The sequence below is a fragment of the Apis florea genome, unplaced genomic scaffold (genome assembly GCF_048593485.1).
Source record: "Apis florea isolate Af1SG1 unplaced genomic scaffold, ASM4859348v1 contig_1789_pilon, whole genome shotgun sequence".
In the NCBI taxonomy this organism is placed as follows: Eukaryota; Metazoa; Arthropoda; class Insecta; order Hymenoptera; family Apidae; genus Apis; species Apis florea.
This window is the reverse complement of record NW_028256481.1, coordinates 2713139-2731438: the sequence shown is the minus strand read 5'-3', so window position 1 is coordinate 2731438 and position 18300 is coordinate 2713139. Positions and strand designations below refer to the sequence as shown.

Below are 18300 nucleotides of genomic sequence, written 5' to 3'. Positions count from 1 at the left end.
TAATAATAAGATATTTATTTTTATTAGATATAATTAACGAAATTTATGAAAATGTAGAAAGAGTTAAGAAATGATTTGATGTTAAAAGCTATTTAATTCATATAATTATAAATTATATCAATTTTATGCAATGTTTTCTATTTACTTCTGTTGATATAATAATTTTAATATAATTTTATATATAATATTTATTTTTTTATTTTACAAGAATTGAATAAAAAATTTATTTACAGAATTGAATAAAAAAAAATATAAAAAAAAAAATTAAAAATAAGAAAGTAATGCATTTAAATAAATATATTTTTTATAAGTTTATTATAAAAAAAAATAAGTATATTATATAAAAAATTATTTCGAAAATATATTTTATAAAATTGATATTCTTGCAAAATCTTGCTTATATACTTGGAAATTTTATATATAATATTAATTAATATTACATAATATTAATTGATAAAATACTTAAAATAAATATAAAATAAATATAATACTTAAAAAAATATAAAAAGCTATTTTATTTATATATTTATTTATATATAAAATTATTTCTAAAATATTTATAAGAAAATAAATAAATTTTTTTTAATAAAGAAAATCTTATTTTATGCAGAATTTTGTAATATGGTAATATTCATAATACAAGAAGGTGTAAATTGTACGTAATGTATGGTATTTTTCATATTGATATATGTAGAAGAAATGGTTATTATAATACCAAAAAGTACAATCAAATAACTGAAGCAATTATGCCATTTTTTATAATTATAATATGTGGTTGATTTTGAAATTGGCTCTTCAGGAATTATAATTTGTTTATAAACATTATAAGGCTGACTGGCATCTATAAATATTGGTTTGTTATCATAAATTCTTTTTGTCATAAAAAATTTTTCAGAATCTATGATATCATTTTCATAATCCACAATTTCATCCAATTCATTTTCTAATTCATTATAATAAACATATGAATATCGATGATATTCAGTTCTAGGTACACTTAGAACTCCATAATAAATTGATTTCGAATGGATTTTTGGATTGATTGACATATCTTTATTGCTTTGGCATCTTTCAGAACCCGAATATACCTCAGGAGTTAAAGATCGAATGGATTTTGTTTTTAAAGCAATTATTTTTGAGTATAATAAAGGTGGAAATACAAATACTAATAAACCAGTTAACGATCCTCCAATCAATACCATTACAATATCAAATCTTGGTATAGATTCTCCTACTGCTACTCCAAGAAAAACAATAGCTGATCTTATAAGACATCGTTTCCATCCAAAATCTATAATAAAATATAAATTTCATAAATTAACTTTTTTATCTACTATTCTCTTTTTGGCTATTTTTATTTATTTTTACTTTTTAAAATATCATACTTCTTTTAATATTACACTGATCTTCTAAATCTTGAAAAAGAGTTGAATGACTAAGAACACTAGAAAGACATAGTTGAAGAGCCGCAATAAGAACGACAATACTCATTATGAAATTTCCTGGAATTAATTGTAGGATATTGGCTGTTATATTACTTCCATATTTCCAGACAGCCAAAATAGTAGTAACAAGAAACAATGAACCAGTAACTATAATAATGGTATTATTAATTACTGTGATTAAAATATGAAGAAATTTGTCAATTTATTTACCTAAGAAAGAAATTACAACTGCTTTATTGATGTCCTGAGGATGACGCATATCAACTTGCACAGTCATCAATGTTGGATGTATATCAAATTGAAATGCTAACATTCCATAACTGAAAATTATATAATAAACAAAAAATAATATTATATAATTAATAAATAATCATACCCGGAAATAAACTTATCCCAAGAAGGAGAAGTAGGTATTGGAATAATATCAAATTCTCGAGTATCAGTAATTATGCACCACCATATCAAAAGTGCTGTTAATAAAACCGTTGTACAAGAAAATAAGCTTATTATCCTGTAAATAATCATAATATTTAGATATTATACTTTAATTTTATAACATATAATTTTGATAGAATTTGAGAAAAAATTACTTCATATCACGTGGACTGCCAAGCCACATAATTGGACATAAAAGAATACCTACGATTAAAAGCCAATAACAGAAAGATAAATTAAATTGTTGTCCCGAAATTTTCAATCCAAAAATTTGTAAATTCTGTGAAGCTAAAATTTACATATATTAAACATAAACAAAATTTTATATAAAAATCACTTATTAAAATTTATTTAAACTTACCAACCAATAAGTTAGGTATACTGCACCCAAAAACTGTAAGATCTAAGATTATAGTGATTAAACTTCTCGCCCGAGAACCCAAAGTCAATTCAGTTACAGCTGCAAGAGGATTTCTACAAAATTAATTCAAATTAATATTACTAATAATAATAGATATAAAAAAACTAAAATGAAAAATTCAATTTTACCGATTTTTTCTTAAAATTTGTGGATCTATTGTAGTTGCAATAATCCATGATTTACCAAGAAGAATAGCCGTATAAATTTGCAAAGCCAATACAATAAAGACCAAAGGAATCCCATATAATCCTAAAATATAGTTTTCTTATTTTTTTTATTATTTATTATCAAATAAATATAATTAAATATATATATATATATATAAAATTTTATAAAAAAAATTTAGCATATAATAAATACATAATCATAATAATTTATGACACATATAATAATTATTGATAGCTGAAAATAAATTGAATAATAAAAGAATATTTATAAAAAGTTAACCAACTTTATTTTTCTTTAAAATTATTAACTTTTTTACATGATGCTTTATGCTCTAAATTTTCTCATATAATCCATAATATAAGTTATATGACCAATATGACCATAATAGTAAATATAATAAATCAATTATATAAATTGTTTCAATTTAAATAAATTTTATAAGAAAAAAAATCTTAATTATATGATAATTACAATCTATTTATATAAGGTGTAGTAAATAAAACAAAGGTGAATTCAAGACACAAAAATAAGTTGCAAATAAAATAAAATTTTTTCATTGAAGTCATAATAATTTGTGATTAGACATGTACAAATTTTCTAAAAATATGATTTTAAATAAAATGATTTTGTTTTATATTTTTAATTTTCTTTTGTATATAGAATAAATTTTTGATAATTTTCTATTTATATTCATTAAAAAAATTAATTGAATTTATGTGTACAAGTTTCTTCTCATTATATTATTATTATTCAATAAGACTTCAAGTGAAAAAAATTTATATTATTTTTTTTTCTTATTTATTACTTTTGTTCTAAATTCATTTCTTTGTATCTTTCATAACAAAACTTTCTGTGTGTGCACATATATACATATATATAAATATATATATAATATTAATTAATTATATTAATATTAATAAATTAATTAATATTAATATTATCACACATTATAGAATAATCGTCTATGTATATATTATAAAAGAAACGAGTCACTTAATGCTAAAACATTAACTTAATAAAAAAGAAATTATTTACACAAACATCAACATTATGAAAAAAAAAGATCATTTTTTTCATTGAACATTTATAATTTTTTTTCAATAGTTAGATTATGAAATGCGAAAAGAAAACAAAAAATAAAGTAATACGAAAAAAGATAAAAATAATAGACTTACCGCATTGCATAATTGAACGCGGTAATGCAATAATTGGAAAAATGCCGAAAATATCGATAACGCATAATGTGGCAAATAGAAGTGATAAATCCGAGTTTACATCTTTGAAAAGTAGTGGAAGTCTCTCGCGATTCATGACAGAAAATATTTCGTACTGTCCGACATCGATGTATGCAGAATGTGAACCGGTTTTCTGTTTTGTGGTGGCAAATACTCTAGGTAACATGATACTTTATCGAGCGCATATGGCTTAGATACAGCAATAGCGACGAAGGAAGACCTTCAACATATTAACATTTCTTCCTTCAAAGCTACATAACAAGAAATATAATATGAAGTGACAAGATCTATGTTGAACATAAAATTCAAATATAAATAATATGCTCGATATGATATATGCATTTTGTAATATAAAAAATACCTTTTAAATGGCATTGATAAATTTATCGTATATTGATTTATATACGCAACCTATATATTGTACCAACGCTTGTTAATCTTATCATGTGAATCCGCTTGATGATTTCTTCATTATTTAAACAATATATTGCTTTTTTCGAATATCATTATTCCATACTCATTTTAGCCAAATTTGATTCGAAGTCATTTCTTCTTTAAAAAGAAACAAAAATATTTTCCGACCTAATTAAGATATTTACTCGAGAATTAAGAAAATCATACATAAATTTATATAATATAAAATTAGAAAATTGAGGATTAAAAAGTGACAATTTTTCATATTTATATCTAATCCATAGTAAATATTCAATAATAAAAAATTATATAAATAAATATAATACTTTTTAATCATCTGTTTCGTAAGCTGGAGATGCAGGGGAATACGTGGGGCTCGTTGGTGAATAACCCGGTACTGGTGGGGAATACGTTGGACTCGTCGGCGAATAACTTGGACTAGTCGGTGTATATGTTGGACTGGTAGGTGAATATTTGGTACTCGACGGTGAATATTGAGGACTTGTAGGCGAATATGTTGGACTAGTTGGGGAATAATTTGGACTACTAGGTGAATATCTTGTACTTCCTGATGCTGTGTGTTGTGGTGAACTAGGTGAATATGATGGACTCGTTGGTGAATATGTTGGACTTGTTGGAGAATATGTTGGACTCGCTGGTGTATATTGTGGCGAAGTTCCAGCAAATGATGGAGATGTAGGAGAATACGATGGACTCGTTGGAGAATATTTTGGACTACTTGGTGAATAACTTGGACTAGCTGGTGAATATTGAGGAGAACTTGGTGAATAACTTGGACTTGTTGGAGAATAAGATGGTGAAGCAGGTGTATAATTTGGTGAACTCGGTGAATAACTTGGACTGGTTGGTGAATAACTTGGACTTGTTGGTGAATAACTCGGTGACGTTGGTGAATATGATGGACTTGTTGGCGAATAACTTGGACTTGTTGGTGAATAACTTGGACTTGTAGGAGAATAACTTGGACTTGTTGGCGAATAGCTTGGACTTGTTGGCGAATAACTCGGGCTTGTTGGTGAGTAACTTGGACTAGTTGGTGAATAACTCGGACTTGTTGGTGAATAACTTGGTGATGTTGGTGAGTAACTCGGACTTGTTGGTGAATAACTTGGTGATGTTGGCGAATAACTTGGACTCGTTGGTGAATAACTTGGACTTGTTGGTGAATAATTTGGACTGGTAGGTGAATAAGTGGGACTTGTAGGTGAATAGTTTGGACTTGATGGTGTTATACTAGGCGATGTTGGCAAATAGGCTGGAGATGTAGGTGAATAACTTGGTGAGGCGCCACCTGCTGGTGACATTGGATATGGACTCATGCTAGGTCCTGGACTTCCTGGACTTCCAGGTTGTGGAGAATATGCAGAATATGCAGGAGAAAGTCCTGAAGCATCTGATGCTCCTGATGGCGAGAAACATGCTCCTCCTGGTGTCATACCACTTCCCAATGCTATAAAAAAAAAATAAGAATCATTTAATATGAAATTTAATACATATTTCTATATTAGAATGATGTAGCTATAAAAAATATACATACCAGGTGACATACTTGAAGCTCCATAACCAGGTGTGGCACCCATCCAAGGTGTCATTTGAGGACTCATACTTGGTGTAGCAACACTACCAAAGAACATTCCAGCAGTTCCCATCACACCAGCACCTACTGCCATTGGTATTTCAATACCGACCTTACATTTCTCGGCATCCAATAGCAAATCGAAACATCCTAAAAAAATAAAATCAAATATATATATTAGTGTAATAATTTTAAATTTATTTATAATAATAATAATAATAATAATAATAATTAAAATTAGCAATACCTGTTCCTATACGTGGAAGTTGCCCCATGATAATATTTTCTGATACTCCTCTCATTGGATCTACCTCCGCATGAGATGCGGCATCCAATAGAACATCTACTGTTTCTTCGAAGGAACATCTGAGAAATAAAATATAAATTATAAAAATTATATAAAACGATTTTATAATTAATTTTTTAATAATTTACCTCATAAGAGCACCAGTATCTTGTCTATTAATTCCATGACGAGTTATAGCCATTAAATGTCCTTTAGCAGTCATTACGTCACAAAGCAAAGCAAGGTGACGATAGTTTACGTAAAGACCGTAAAATTGCAACACAGCATTCATTTCTTTTTCTACCGATTTTCTCACAGCCTCTATACCTAATACTTGAAATATCTCACAAATATCATTGCTAAATGTTCTAACTGGATCAACATCTCTTTCGCTCAATACTTTCATCAAACTTGTACCATCCGTTTCTAATAACCATTCTGCTATTGCTTTAAATTCACCAGTTTCTGTGATAACTATACGTTTCTTAGCATCAGTTTGAGGTAAATGCATGTACACTTTTCCAATTGCTTCAATACCCTATATATAAAAAAAATAATTATAATTATAAATTAAGTTAAAAATTATAAATTATTGAAATTATAAAGATTATTATGAACACACTTGTAATGTCATGTCACTAAGCATATTTGCTTCAATACATCGAAGAAACATATCATCCTCCATTTTATCAACAGTTTCTTCCTCGCTATCTTGAAATTTGTTATCATCGCTATTCATTATTCTAATTCGAAGAACTAATTTTTCGGCATTATCGTCATTAAATATACAGTTTAAATCGTCACCGAAGCCGGCATTAATCTTTTCCGCAATTTGTTCCATAGTTAATTTCTTATCGGTCATCCTTTTGCGATCTAATTCAATTCGAAGTAACCATGGTGATATTTTATTTGGATCAAAATCAGGCATTTCATAGTAAACGTTTACGAATTCTTGATCTTCTGCGATTACGGTATTTTGTGGATCTGGATCATAATAAATCGCAGTGTTTGCTGTAACTTTTCTTAATGTGGTATGTTCTAATCGGCAAAGTACATTTTTTGCTTTTTCAGCATCTCTTGCTGCAGCTCCCGTCAAAAATACAGTCAAGGAGGGAGCTTTTGGTTTCTTACTGATATTTATAATTTCTTTTAATCTTGGCACACCGAGAGTTACATTTTTCGATGATACACCAGCAAAATGAAAAGTATTAAGTGTCATTTGAGTTGCAGGTTCACCAAGTGATTGTGCGGCTAAAGCACCTACCATTTCTCCAGGTGATACCTAAGTAAAATAAAAAAATTGAGTTTAAACATAGAATTTAATTTTTAAGTCTATTTTCATATAGATATATAATTATAATTATATATGTATAATTTATTTTATTATATATTATTATGTATATAAATATTTATGGATATGATATTCATGATATTCAATCAATATGATGCTCAAATATTTAAAAGTTTATTATATCAGATTAAAGATTAAAGATTCAGAATTATCATGTATTAGCCTTGTCATAATAGTTGTCAAACTATATCTATAACTGATGACAACAATTAGATATTAAAATTATTTAAACTGATATCAAATCTCAAAAATTTTAATTAACATATAAATGAATATATTTAATGAAAAGAATTGAATCTAATAATCATATTATATTTATTAATATTTAATATAAGAAAAAGAAATCAAAAATAATGAAAATATTACATTAGTATATATAAAGTAATAACATTTGAATTGTAAATATTTAATTCTATCCAAGATATATAGATTTATAAAATTTTTAAAGAATAAATATAATTTATGATTTAATTTTTTTAATATTTTTTTATATACTCAAAAAAATCATGCAATGCCATGATATTTCATTATTAGAAATCGATATTGTTTATGAAAAATATAATTGATTTATCATTATTTATATATGTAATTTATTTTCTACAAACCTGTGCTTGTTGGAATCTAGTTTCAATTTCTCCAATAAGCCATTCAAAAGCTTCACTGGATAATCTAAATTCTTCAGAAACACATTTTGTACATAAAGTAGATCTTACTAAACATTGGAATAATAATGTGGCATTTTCATTAGCTTGTTTGCTAAGTCTATCATCACCAGCTACAATAATACATTTATCTAAAAGATCTTTCACACCTAGAAATAAAAAAATTTTAATTTTAAAGTAATTATAAAATTATTTATAATTATATAGAATGTAACATAATCATGATAAAATTATCAAATTATTTACCTTGTATGACTTTCATAGGACTAAGATCGGTAGGTGCACGCTTATTTATATGAAAAATCTTTTGTACATTCCAAATCATTCTTTGCAAATTACAAGGCAATACTACTTTCGATTCTCCGCTAGGGAAAATCTCTCGAAGTACAGCACGATCCTTATTTAATTGTTCCCATTCTCTTTCTAATTCAGATATTACTTCACCAGATCCCATCATTTCTCTAACGATATCTTCATTGAAAATACGACGAAGATATCTTTCATTAGTTGGATCAAATTTGAATTTTTTTTCAAATGCTTTGTTACTCAATTTAATAGTAGGTAGATTCTGAAATTCCACAGTTTCACCGCATAAACCGTCTTCACCATAACGTAATTGAATAAGTTGTCCCACAGAATTTCTAACTGTTCCATCGTAATGCACCATTACAGATTCCATAGCTTTTATTAAACGACGTTGAATATAACCAGTTTCTGCAGTTTTTACAGCAGTATCGATAAGACCTTCACGACCACCCATAGCATGAAAATAAAATTCAGATGGAGTCAAACCAGCAAGATATGAATTTTCGACGAATCCTCTGGATTCAGGACCATAATCATCCTTGATAAAATGTGGCAATGTTCGTTTACGAAAACCAAATGGAATACGTTTACCTTCTACATTTTGCTGACCGACACAAGCAATAACTTGAGAAATATTAATATTAGATCCTTTTGATCCTGATACTACCATAGCTTTTAGATTGTTATATTCTGTCAGAGATTTCTTGGCAGAACCACCAGTTTTGTCACGAGCATCATTCAGAATTCTGTTTACTTGGTTTTCAAAAGTCTGTCTTAAGGTATTACCTGGTGTAGGTTCTAATTCCATATTGTGTGCTTTTTGAATAACTTCTATCACGTCTTCTTTGGCCTTTTTGATGGCTTTTTGAATTTCCAAATAAGTCTGTGGATCAGCAATAGTATCTCCGATACCAATTGAATGACCTTCCAGAAGTAACCAATTGTTAATTACAGTTTGAATATTTCCATAAAATCGTCCGCAGACTTCGTGTCCCAATTCTAACATACAAATGTGAAGCAATGACCCAGCAGATGTTCCTAAAGTTTTTTTACAAAGTATACCCATAACAAGTTCTCCATGTTCTACCATGACTTTAGTATCACCAGGAGAAATCCATTTGTATGGTCCATCATCTTCTTCATCTGGATGTGTGCTGTGAGTTCTTATCATATTTACATTGCCTGGTATAATCAAGGAGAAAATTTGTTTACCAGTCCATAGAGGTTTTGGTTTTAGTATGCAAGGTTGAGGCATTTTGCCATCCCAACTAGGTAAAAACATAAGAATATTCATCATTTGTTCTTTTTCAATAAAAACATCTCTTTTAGTCATTTTTCTTACAGCAGTAAGTGTATCTTGTACAATACCCATAACTGGTTTATTAGCTTGTGGTGTAATAATTTGACGCGGAGTTACATGAATATTTTCTACTTCTGCACGAGTCTCCATTGATTGTGGGGCATGTAAATTCATTTCATCACCATCGAAATCGGCATTATATGGTGATGTGCAACTAAGATTCATACGAAATGTACTCCATGGTAAAACTTTTACTCTATGACCCATCATACTCATTTTATGTAATGTCGGTTGTCGATTGAAAATTACTAAATCGCCATCTCGGATATGACGTTCCACTCTATAACCGCACTGCAAATGTAGATCGGATGGTTTTGGATGAAATCTCAAATCAATTCTTTCTCCATTATCTCGAACAATATATTTAGCTCCTGGATATTGCGAATTTCCACGTCTAACAAGTTCTTGCATTTTGTCGATATTAAAAGGCGTTACAATTTCAGGAAATGTTAAATTTTGAGCAATACTTCTAGGCACGCCCACTTGATCGATCCGTAAATTGGGATCAGGAGTAATAACAGTACGAGCAGAAAAATCAACACGTTTACCCATCAAATTTCCTCGTATTCTACCTTCCTTTCCTTTTAATCTCGCTTTTATAGCTTTTAAAGGTTTACCTGATTTTTGCATAGCTCTTGGCATACCAGGCATATCATTATCAACTAATGTTGCTACATGAAATTGTAACATTTTTATATTTTCTGATATCACATGAGCTGCTGCTCCAGCTTGTTCATTTCTGATTAATTCATTATTTGCTTTTATAATATCAGCAAGCTTGTGTGTTAAATCATCTTGATTTTTAGCAGAACCATACATAATAACTGCTGGTCTAACTGATAAAGGTGGAACAGGTAAAACAGTTACTACCATCCAATCTGGTCGTGCAAATTTCGGATCCATACCAAGAATAAATGATTCTTCATCTGTAATATGCTTTAAAATCTCCCAAGCTCTTTCTGCTGTAAGTGCCATTTTTTTTTCTTGTGAATCTTCATTTACATGTGTCCATTCAGCAGTAACATCTAAACCAGATCTTCGAAGATTTGGTTGATATCTACCACATCCACCATGTCCAGGTTTTCTTTCTATAGATTGCTGTTCCTGATTTTCTTTATTAATATCCATTTCATCACCACCCTCACAAATGTTTTTACTTTTACATAAATCATAAACAAATGTAAGACGTTTTCGTGGTTGACCTTTAGTTTTCATAACAATTTCTTTAATTTTTGGATTATGCTGTAAATAAGAAAATAATACAAATTTAATTTTAGTTACAGATAATAATAATAAATATAAAAAAATTTTAATTATGCATAATCTATACTTACTGGACTAACAAGTAGTTTTGAACAATAAAAACATACACATCTTAAGATTTTTATTGTTTTTGTTATAAAACCAACATGAAAAACTGGCTTTGCCAAATCTATATGACCAAAATGTCCTGGACATTCTGTCATATTACCCGCACATGTTTGACATCTAGAATTTCTATCAATGACACCTTGTCTTGGATCCATAAGTCCACCAAGTTTTGGACGACCACCTTCCATAGTTTCTGGAAAACGAATACCGCCATCTGTGACGGACATCCGACGCTATACAAAACATTAAACAAAATTATATATATCTATGTGTAATTGAAAAATTTACAATATATAATAAGCAAAAAAAAATTTTAAATATATTATTACCAACTATTTTATTAGCAAAATAGTAGAAATATATATATATGTATATATATATTCATCAAAACTATTTTAAGATTTTATATTTAACACATTTATGTGCAAACAGATATACATAATATAATTGTATAATTATTAGAAAATTATTAAAGAAAAAATACAACAATTATATATTTATAAATAAACTTTGGTTTATTGTTAAAATCATAATTTTAATTTATTTTTGAATTTGATTATTTTAAATTTTATATCTATTAATATTTAATTTTATTTATTTAAAATGAAACATTTTAACTTTTTATATTAAAAAAATTATAATTGATTAAATTTTAAAAAAGCTTGTAGATATTATAAATAAATAAATAAGATTTACATTGAACTTTATATATAAATTTATTATTATTATTATTATTATTATTATTCCATATACTTTATAATCTTAAGTAATATTTCTTTAAAAATACAATAAATATCGTTGAAAATCACACGCGCAACTGTTTGATTAACATTGAATATTTTGACAAAGTTTCATATGATATAGATAAATTCATAATAAAATAATTCAGCACAGAAAAAACATATTGCACAGTATTATTCATTTACAAACCACAAACTTACTATTTCATCGGGAGAAAGAATGCCAAATTGGACCCTTTTTACAGTTCGCAGAGGCGCTTTGGAGTCGGACGTAGCCATTTTGCAACGAACGAATACAGCTTCTCTCGCGGCCTTCTGCGTCGCGACTCCTAACTGTTCTTTCCTGATGAAGACATCTCCCTTCCCTGCAGACTTAATACATGCTAGAGACAAAATGGCTATTAATGACGTCACAAAATAACGCGAGGAAACCGTACGAGACAATCTTATCAATCTACAAAGAATGAATAAGAATTGTAAAACTAAAAAAAATAATTAAAAAAAAGATTGGAATATGAAGCAAATCATATCAAGTCTTTGCATAGTCATACATACACAACGGAACATTATTCCCCTATATTTCTGCTATTCTGATCATTTTATCCCGGCAAATTTTATTTCTCTTTACATGTTAGTTTAGTATTTTAATTAAATAGTATTTATTTTTTTTTAACTATTTATCTAAATACATGTAAATTCTAAAGCATATTATTTATTTACATCTCAAACTAAAAATTGAATTTATATTATTTTAATTTACTTTGCAAACATTAATTATTTTAAAATTATTGATTTTTTTTATATTTTAAGAAAAATTAAATTTTTTTGTGCTCTTTAATAATTTTTAAAGAATTCAAAAATGTTAATTTTAAGTTTAATAGTTTATTAAAAAGTTTAAAAATTATTCGTGTATAAAGTTAGTGGTTTTTAAATGATTTGAAAAGTTACTAGACACCATATTAGTTTATATTCACATTCGTTACTATTGATCACTATTCATAGATGACAACTATTTAAACTTATTAAATAAAATCTTTAAAATACTAAGTTAGATTTTTTATGCAACAGATGACAACAATATCAGTAATTATTTTAGAAAATTATTTTTGTTTCAATATTAAATTGATTCAATAAATAATTGTTGTAATATATTATATATATTACATACATACGCACGCACGTATAAATTATTAAAAAAAATAAAACATATTCAATATATTTGTATAGCTCAATTTAATTTGTTCATATGAAAACAATGATTCTATTTATTAATGATTAAATTTATTGAATAAATTATAAATACATAATAATATATATAATAAATTAATCTGGTATCTTAATAATTTATTAAATATACTTAAAATCATTAACATTACATATAATTTTTGAATCAGGATTTCTAAAATTTAAAATTAATATTTTTGGATTTTATTCATCAAAAATTATTAAAAAATATAAATATAAAAAAGTTAATAATTTTTGGAGTTCCAATAACAAATAAAGTTTAATCTTAAAAAAGTTTGATCTTTAAAAAAAATATTTTCATTCTTAATTTTTAAATAGTAATTTAATTTAATTTAGTTTATTCTCTTTTTTGTGATTGTGCTAAAAGAAAATGTTGCAGAAAAGATATGTTTATTTTCATTTCTTATTTTACGTGCGAACATTTCATTTTATTCCCTTAAGTATTTATTCCAATCTTTTCTTATATCTATACGCTCGTAGAATATCAAAATATCAAAATAATATCATGAATCTGATAATTTGTTTGCTTATACTATACTTATACTATATTTATATTTATATTATAATTTAACTTGTATTATAAATTTTATTATTTATAACATGTTTATATAAAAGTATAAATTTTTGTAAACTTTTATAAACTAAATTTAAACTATTATATAAATATACTATATAAATAAACTATATATTTGTTTGTTATATTAAGAAATATTTGTATTTCACAATTTTCATATCTTAAATTAAATTATTCTTTAAATTATTCTTTTATTTCATTTTTCATATTTGTCATATTATATGTATATATTATATTGGAATTAAAAATTGTACCTTTTTTATTTTCCATTGTTTGATTATTGATGGATAATTTTGTATGTTCTATTTGGCAGGTATTTATCTATATATTTCCATATTTCTTGTGGAGAAAATTTTTTCTTTTGTGACTATTATTTTGTTGTGACTTTGTTGTAAATTCTCTCTATATTCACAAATATCAGAGTTTTCTTGTATTTTTTAGATTCTATTTTTATATCTGCAATCAAAATAGCACGATTGTTCATTATGTTCTTATTTTTTTTAAATTCATTCTGTCATTTTTTATGATTTTTTTTTAAATTTTTCTTAATTTATTCTACATCTTTTTATTATTCCTTTTAAATAACTATTGTTATATTTTTTTCATTCTTCTGGTATTTCTTCTTTATCCTAAATTTTATTATAGATTTTTTCATTATATTTCTATTTTTTATATTCTATATCTTTTTTAATAACTTTGTTGTTAATATTATCTCTGTTTTACCTTTTATTCTATTAAAAGATGTGTTTTATTCTCATCTATTTTTTTCTTTATTATTTTGCTATTTTATTTTTTCAATTCCTATATATTCCTGTATATTGTCATCTTTTATTCTTTCTTTTCTGCTTTGCTGTTTTGTATCATTTTCTTCATTTCCAGTTCCAGATTGATAACAGTATTTATTTTTTCTAATATTTGTATAGATTTATGTCTTTTGATAGAATATTTTTTTTTTATTTCTTTCATCTTTATTTGTTCTTTCTTCTTGATAGAGATGATATTTTCTTGAATCTTCTATTGAATTATTTTATTTTTCTCACATAGCTTAATATCACAAGTTTGTTTTGTTCTATGATCTATGTTCTCAATGAAATCTTTTCAGGCTTTCCTTCTTTTTTTCTCTATTAACTTTTTGTTTCTTTTTTGTTTCTTTTTTCTATCTATTCTAGTTTTTCATATTGATCTTTTTATAAACTAAATGTTCTTTTTATTCTGTTTATTCTGTTTTATTACATCCCATTATACATGCTTTCTTATATTCATTAAGATTTCCTTTCTTCTTTTGTTATTTTTTATTTTTTCTTTTATTGTTTTATCCTTTTTTTTTATTCTCTATGATTTATACCACATGTTTTACTATAATATGTTTGAATACTTTATATTTTTTTACTGTTATTGGCTTTTTTAATTTTTCTTATTTATTTTTCATTCTTTATTTTTATTACAAATTATATTATTTTATTAATATTGTGTTATATTTTACTTATGTTTTCTATTATTATTTATTTGAATTTAACATTGCATCTCTTTCTATTTCATATGTTATTATTAGATCTAGATTTGATTTAGATCTATTTCTTTCTAAATCTGTTTGAAAAATATTAAATAATAGATGTATGATTGAATATTAAAATGTGTGTTATTAATAAAATTTAAGAAATAAACATTTTAAAAAACTTATTTTTAATTTTTCAAAAATTTTTAGATTTTGTAATAGTTTCTATTAATTTTTAGATTTAATAATTTTTGAATTAAAATTTTAGAATTAATTTTATTAGATTTAATAAAAGTTTTACACAAACTTAGATAATCATATAAAATATCATATTGATTAAAATGACATCCTAAATACTTGTTAAAATTAATAAAAAATCATAAAAGAAATTTCAGAATTTTTAATACTTAGAAAGGTAAAATTTAATAAAATTAATAAATAATAAAGTAGAATTGAATAAAATTTACAAATCCAATCAATTTTTATGAAATTAAATGATAAGTTATATATTTTGTAAATGTATATATATATATATATATATATATATATATATATATATATATATATATAATATAATACAAAGTTTAACAAAATTTTTAATGCAATCAATTTATATGAAACTAAATAATAATAATAAAAATTAATATTTGTAAATATCAATATTAAAAAATGTAAATTATCAATATATTTTAATACAACTTTTATTATATCTTTAAAGTAAGGAATAAAATAATATAGATTTTAAAAAAAAATTGTTTTATTGTATTATTTTTTTATAGTTTTAAATAATAGATTTATTTCTTAAGCTGTTCTTAAATTTATAATACGATTTAACAAACAAATAAATTAATAACTTTAATAATAAATTGAACTATGTTATATAATTATAAATATAATTAAATTTATTAAATTATTAATAAACTTTATAATATTTTATATATTACTAAATAGTATTATATATTATATAATATTATATATTTGTTCATATTCAATAGCCGACACAGCAGCCAACGCTATTGTTGCAGTTCAACTAAGTTACATACTTCGTGATTAGCGTTTTTTTGCTAATAACTCAATAGTCGTAACGAAAATTTTTGCAAAAGAAAATATTGTTTGAAAAATCTCCAGTTTCTAATATTTCTTATGTTCTAATATTACATTCTGTATATCATATTTTAGAAGATTAATAAAATAATTAAAAAAATATTTTTATTACTAAGTAATTAATAAATAAATTTTTTAATTTTTTTATATTAATATATATATTATAAATAATAATATTTTGTGAAAGACGAATGAATTATATTTAAAACTTTATATGAAAAATTAACATGTTTACAATTTACATAACAATATTTTTAAAATGGATATATAATATATATATATATATTTATAATATAATTTATGTATTAAACGATACTGATATATAGTTATTTCATTAACCAATAACTAAATTCATAGCATGTGTTATATATTTTGATTTGCTTATTTCTAGTAACTCTATTCGATGAATCCATATTCATCCATAGATGAATATATGCCACGATTTTCTTTCATGCAGTAATGCTTTATAAAAAATACTAACTAGTGACTTTTATGTAGAAGCACTAGTCACAATCGTATTTGATATTTGTCTTTGGTAAGAAGAATAAGAAAGTCAAGATAAAATAATTAAAAATGGCTACTTCTAAAACAACAAATATGTATAATAGACAAAATTGGGAAGATGCAGTAAGTATAATTAAATATTTGAATAATGATTTAAAATGAAATTTTAAATATTTGTTTATTTTTTTCTTTTTAGGAATTTCCAATATTATGTCAAACTTGTTTGGGTGACAATCCATATATTCGAATGGTAGATCAAATTTTAATTTAATTAATTTATAAAAATTTTAATTAATTTTAATTTTTTAAAAATATATTTTAATTTATTTTTTATATTTGCATTTACAGACAAAAGAAAGATATGGAAAAGAATGTAAAATATGCATGCGTCCATTTACAGTATTTAGATGGTGTCCAGGTGCAAGAATGCGGTTTAAAAAGACTGAAGTTTGTCAAACTTGTAGTCGCTTGAAAAATGTCTGTCAAACATGTTTACTTGATTTAGAATATGGTTTGCCAATTCAAGTACGTGATGCAGCACTTAAAATTAAAGATGATTTACCAAGATCAGATGTAAACAAAGAATATTATGTACAAAATATAGATAGTGAAATTGGTAAAATAGATCCCACATCACCAGCAGGTGCTGTTGGTAAATCTGCAGCTGCTAGTGATTTATTGATGAAGTTAGCAAGGACTAGTCCTTACTATAAAAGAAATAGACCACATATTTGTTCCTTTTGGGTTAAAGGAGAATGTAAAAGGGGAGAAGAATGCCCATATCGTCATGAAAAACCTACTGATCCTGATGATCCATTAGCTGATCAAAATATTAAAGATCGTTATTATGGAGTTAATGATCCTGTTGCTGATAAATTAATGCGCAGAGCTGCAGCTATGCCTAAGTTAGATCCACCGGAGGATAAATCTATTACAACTTTATATGTTGGTAACTTGGGAGATGTTTTAACAGAAAAGCAATTACGTGATCACTTTTATCAATATGGAGAAATACGTTCTGTAACTATGGTTCCTCGTCAACAATGTGCTTTTATTCAGTATACGCAAAGAAGTGCTGCTGAAGCAGCTGCCGAAAGAACATTTAATAAACTGATATTAGGAGGACGAAGATTAACAATTAAATGGGGACGTTCGCAAGGAAGACAAACTGTATCTGCAGCAGAAGCAACTAGAGAAATCTTAGAACCTGTACCAGGTCTTCCTGGTGCTCTACCACCTCCACCAGAAAGTATGGGAAATAATTTTTTCAATCTTCAAACTACTCCTGGTATGATGCCACCAATGATGATTCCACCTCCACCAGTTGCTCCTCAATATATGTTTCCACCTCAAATGACACCTGCCACTGCAACACCAATTTTTCCACCTGGAACAGCTCCAATACATTATCCCAGTCAAGATCCATCAAGAATGGGTGCATCTCAAGGAATAGGAAAACCTTGGCCTGAAGAATAATAATAAAGTTTAAATTTGTACTAATTGTAATTATAGCAAAAAAATATGTAAAAAAATAAATATATATCTTTGATTTTCTTTAAACTATTGTATCTAAATTAATATGTCTAA

General features: G+C 25.6%; 3 protein-coding genes across 7 annotated transcripts; 1 reads left to right on the top strand and 2 right to left on the bottom strand.

Moving 5' to 3' along the window:
- Window positions 1-495: 495 nt before the first annotated feature.
- On the bottom strand, window positions 496-3911 carry mah (solute carrier family member mahogany). The gene is made up of 8 exons (XM_031919732.2): window positions 3645-3911; window positions 2430-2550; window positions 2242-2354; window positions 2036-2168; window positions 1822-1956; window positions 1656-1765; window positions 1386-1592; window positions 496-1291 (listed from the first exon to the last, which is right to left on the bottom strand). Exons 1-8 carry the CDS (start codon window positions 3868-3870, stop codon window positions 603-605), a joined length of 1734 nt encoding a protein of 577 aa, XP_031775592.2. The 5' UTR covers window positions 3871-3911; the 3' UTR covers window positions 496-602.
- Window positions 2733-14056, bottom strand: RpII215 (RNA polymerase II subunit RpII215). 4 transcript variants are annotated; one of them, XM_086909260.1, is made up of 11 exons: window positions 13865-14026; window positions 11993-12174; window positions 11015-11284; window positions 8261-10922; window positions 7958-8163; window positions 6624-7283; window positions 6151-6539; window positions 5963-6081; window positions 5677-5865; window positions 4445-5589; window positions 4128-4256 (listed from the first exon to the last, which is right to left on the bottom strand). In XM_086909260.1, exons 1-10 carry the CDS (start codon window positions 13878-13880, stop codon window positions 4448-4450), a joined length of 5835 nt encoding a protein of 1944 aa, XP_086765386.1. In that variant the 5' UTR covers window positions 13881-14026; the 3' UTR covers window positions 4128-4256; window positions 4445-4447. The 4 variants fall into 4 exon arrangements, with proteins under 4 accessions (XP_086765390.1, XP_086765381.1, XP_086765395.1 ...); XM_086909264.1 differs by having other exon boundaries at window positions 2733-5589; window positions 11993-12156; window positions 13865-14056; XM_086909255.1 differs by having other exon boundaries at window positions 2733-5589.
- Window positions 12738-18273, top strand: LOC100868491 (pre-mRNA-splicing factor RBM22). Of its 2 annotated transcripts, none has more exons than XM_086909341.1 (4): window positions 12738-12874; window positions 16601-16836; window positions 16910-16963; window positions 17062-18273. In XM_086909341.1, exons 2-4 carry the CDS (start codon window positions 16783-16785, stop codon window positions 18187-18189), a joined length of 1236 nt encoding a protein of 411 aa, XP_086765467.1. In that variant the 5' UTR covers window positions 12738-12874; window positions 16601-16782; the 3' UTR covers window positions 18190-18273. The 2 variants fall into 2 exon arrangements, with proteins under 2 accessions (XP_086765467.1, XP_086765463.1); XM_086909337.1 differs by lacking the exon at window positions 12738-12874 and adding an exon at window positions 16103-16324.
- Window positions 18274-18300: the final 27 nt, after the last annotated feature.